General features: G+C 34.0%; 1 protein-coding gene across 1 annotated transcript in view; it reads right to left on the minus strand.

Annotated features, from left to right (window-relative positions):
* Positions 1–2390, minus strand: part of sptlc1 (serine palmitoyltransferase, long chain base subunit 1) — a gene marked incomplete in the record, with an annotated part of 20653 nt that overhangs the window by 1015 nt on the left and 17248 nt on the right. The window contains 1 exon segment of the mRNA XM_014015124.1: positions 1522–1595. Coding sequence (XP_013870578.1) covers positions 1522–1595 — 74 coding nt within the window.

Raw genomic sequence — 2390 nt, forward strand, 5'->3', positions numbered from 1 at the left:
ACTTAGAACAGCATTGACAATGTACAAATCTTATACTAATGTCCTTCCACATTGTTTACAGAAGTGGTTCGAAATTAAAGAAACAAACTATGAATAAAGAAAGATTTATTTAACAAAACAAAGGTTGGGACAAATATTAAAAATAATTGTAGCTCTGTTTGAGAGATTTGTGTTTGGAATAATTGTTAAAACTGTGTTTTTCACTAACTAAATTTAAAATAATGTATAAAAACTATTTGTTAGAGAACTATACTAAGTTTTGACTGATTGTTTGCTGCTGCTAGAGTTTTGTTACAAATTTGGTTAGAATTTCATTGGAAATTTTATTTTTATAAAATCTATAAGAAAGATGCCGATTTGATTTTGATAATGTATGAATAAAAAGTGAAGGTATAAAAAGTTTCTACCTACACTTTTTTCAGTCTATGCCATGTCTTTTTGACACTGACAGGAATTTAAATATTGTGTATTCTTTTATTTCTGTAATTATTTAGATGGACTGGTTTTGGTGATTTTTATATTCAAACAATAAATTGATACTGTCAAATGAGCTAAAGCGTTAGGACTTTAAAAGTAAGCAGTAAAATCTTAAACTCAACCAGGAAACAGTCAACCAGTGGAGACATGCCAAGACTGGAGTTGTGTGTTTCAGGTAAAGTTGCTTCATTTTGAACAGTTTGCAGACAAAGTGGAAATGATTGTTCTGGCCCAACATCCAGAGGATTAGAACAGTCTAGACAAGACTAATAAAAGCACTGACAATCTTTTCCAGGTTTGACATGAAGATGTGGTGACCTCAGCAATAAGTTGGAGAAAGCTTGATTAAGTATAAAAATAAGTTAACCACAAAAGTATTCACAAAGCATATGCATACCACAAGACTGGCAAATGCATTCAGTTTTTTTAAACGTACACATTTCAAACTGCACAAGCAATCAAATTGTCAAATGCACAAATTGCCTGTGGCACACAAATCAGCTTGTGTGTGTGTGTGTGTGACCTTTGAGACTTTCTTTATGCTCCAGATTTACAAATGTAAAGCTGCCATCGTGGCTGGTGAAAAGCTGGAACATCTGGGCCTTAAAGAGTGACTGGGTTGTTAGAACAACATATTGCTGACACGGCTCAGTAGCATTTATTAAAACAAATGCTTACATTACTGTTCTGGATTTGAAAAATATTATTTTTGTTGACTGTATTTCTGAAATAATCTATAAAGGGCCTTCTTGCTCTGGAAAAACTACCAGAAAAATATTCAGCATCAGCACCCCCTTGTGGCAGCGCCCTAACCTCTACAGTGGACACAACCGCGGGGCATTTGTTGATCTTGTAAGCAGACATAGTTTGTTGTACGTTTGTGTGATTTTATCTTCACAATTTAACAATCAAGTGTCCGTTAGGAAAGAATCTGTGACGGCTGAATGACTGCGATGAAGTCGAGGACAACGATTATGCGTTCAGTTTAGACATGCATAGAGGAGTCACAGTAAAAAGTATCACATGCCCGGTACAGCTTCTTACCTTGGTGGTGGGAGGAATCGCTCTTCTTTTTCGAGATACCGAGCGAGAGTCAGAGCCACATTTCTTTCCAAACACTAAAACACAAAACGTCGTGAGAAACTTGATACAAATCTGTGATGTCATTATCTCGTTAATAATTCAAGTATATTGTAAAGGTATACCAAAAATAACACTTTAAAAACATAAAAAGTAAACATTCCAATAGTGATTGGTTTAATTGTTTTTTTCACATAAATCAGATGACAGATGCTGAGGTGCAAACCCCAGAGTTAGAGTTCTACAGACCAAAGAGTTGAGCTACAATGCCTCTGGTTCTAGTAATAATATCTACTGCACAGTGTTGTATAAAGTACCACAAAGTGATACTTGAGAAAAAGTACAAGTATCTTACCAAAAAATGTCTCTGGTAAAAGTTAAAGTCTCCTTTAGGAATATTACTAGAGTAAAAGTACAAGTATTTTACCAAAAATACTTTGGTAAAAGTTAAAGTCTCCTTTAGGAATATTACTTGAATAAAAGTCTTAAAAGTATCTGATATTTGTTGTACTTAAGTACTAAAAGTCAAAGTATTGATTTAAAATGAGCAGTTAGATTTTCTGTAAKGACATTTATTAGGAGGTGACCTCCCCAAAAAGTACAGAAATGACTGTTGTATTAAAATAATTAATTTATGTTCAATTTTGGATGCACTAGTCCAGCTGTTTCAGTTTATATACGGGCTGCCCAAATCATTTCACCAAAATAAAAGTCTCTCAGAGGGCTGTGGCCAAATGCAATAATACAATTTATGAAATACAAATACCTCCTCTACTTTTAAATACAGTATCAGAATAATACACACACACACACACACACACACACACACACAC

The sequence above is a fragment of the Austrofundulus limnaeus genome, unplaced genomic scaffold (assembly GCF_001266775.1).
Source record: "Austrofundulus limnaeus strain Quisiro unplaced genomic scaffold, Austrofundulus_limnaeus-1.0 Scaffold123, whole genome shotgun sequence".
NCBI classification, from domain to species: Eukaryota; Metazoa; Chordata; class Actinopteri; order Cyprinodontiformes; family Rivulidae; genus Austrofundulus; species Austrofundulus limnaeus.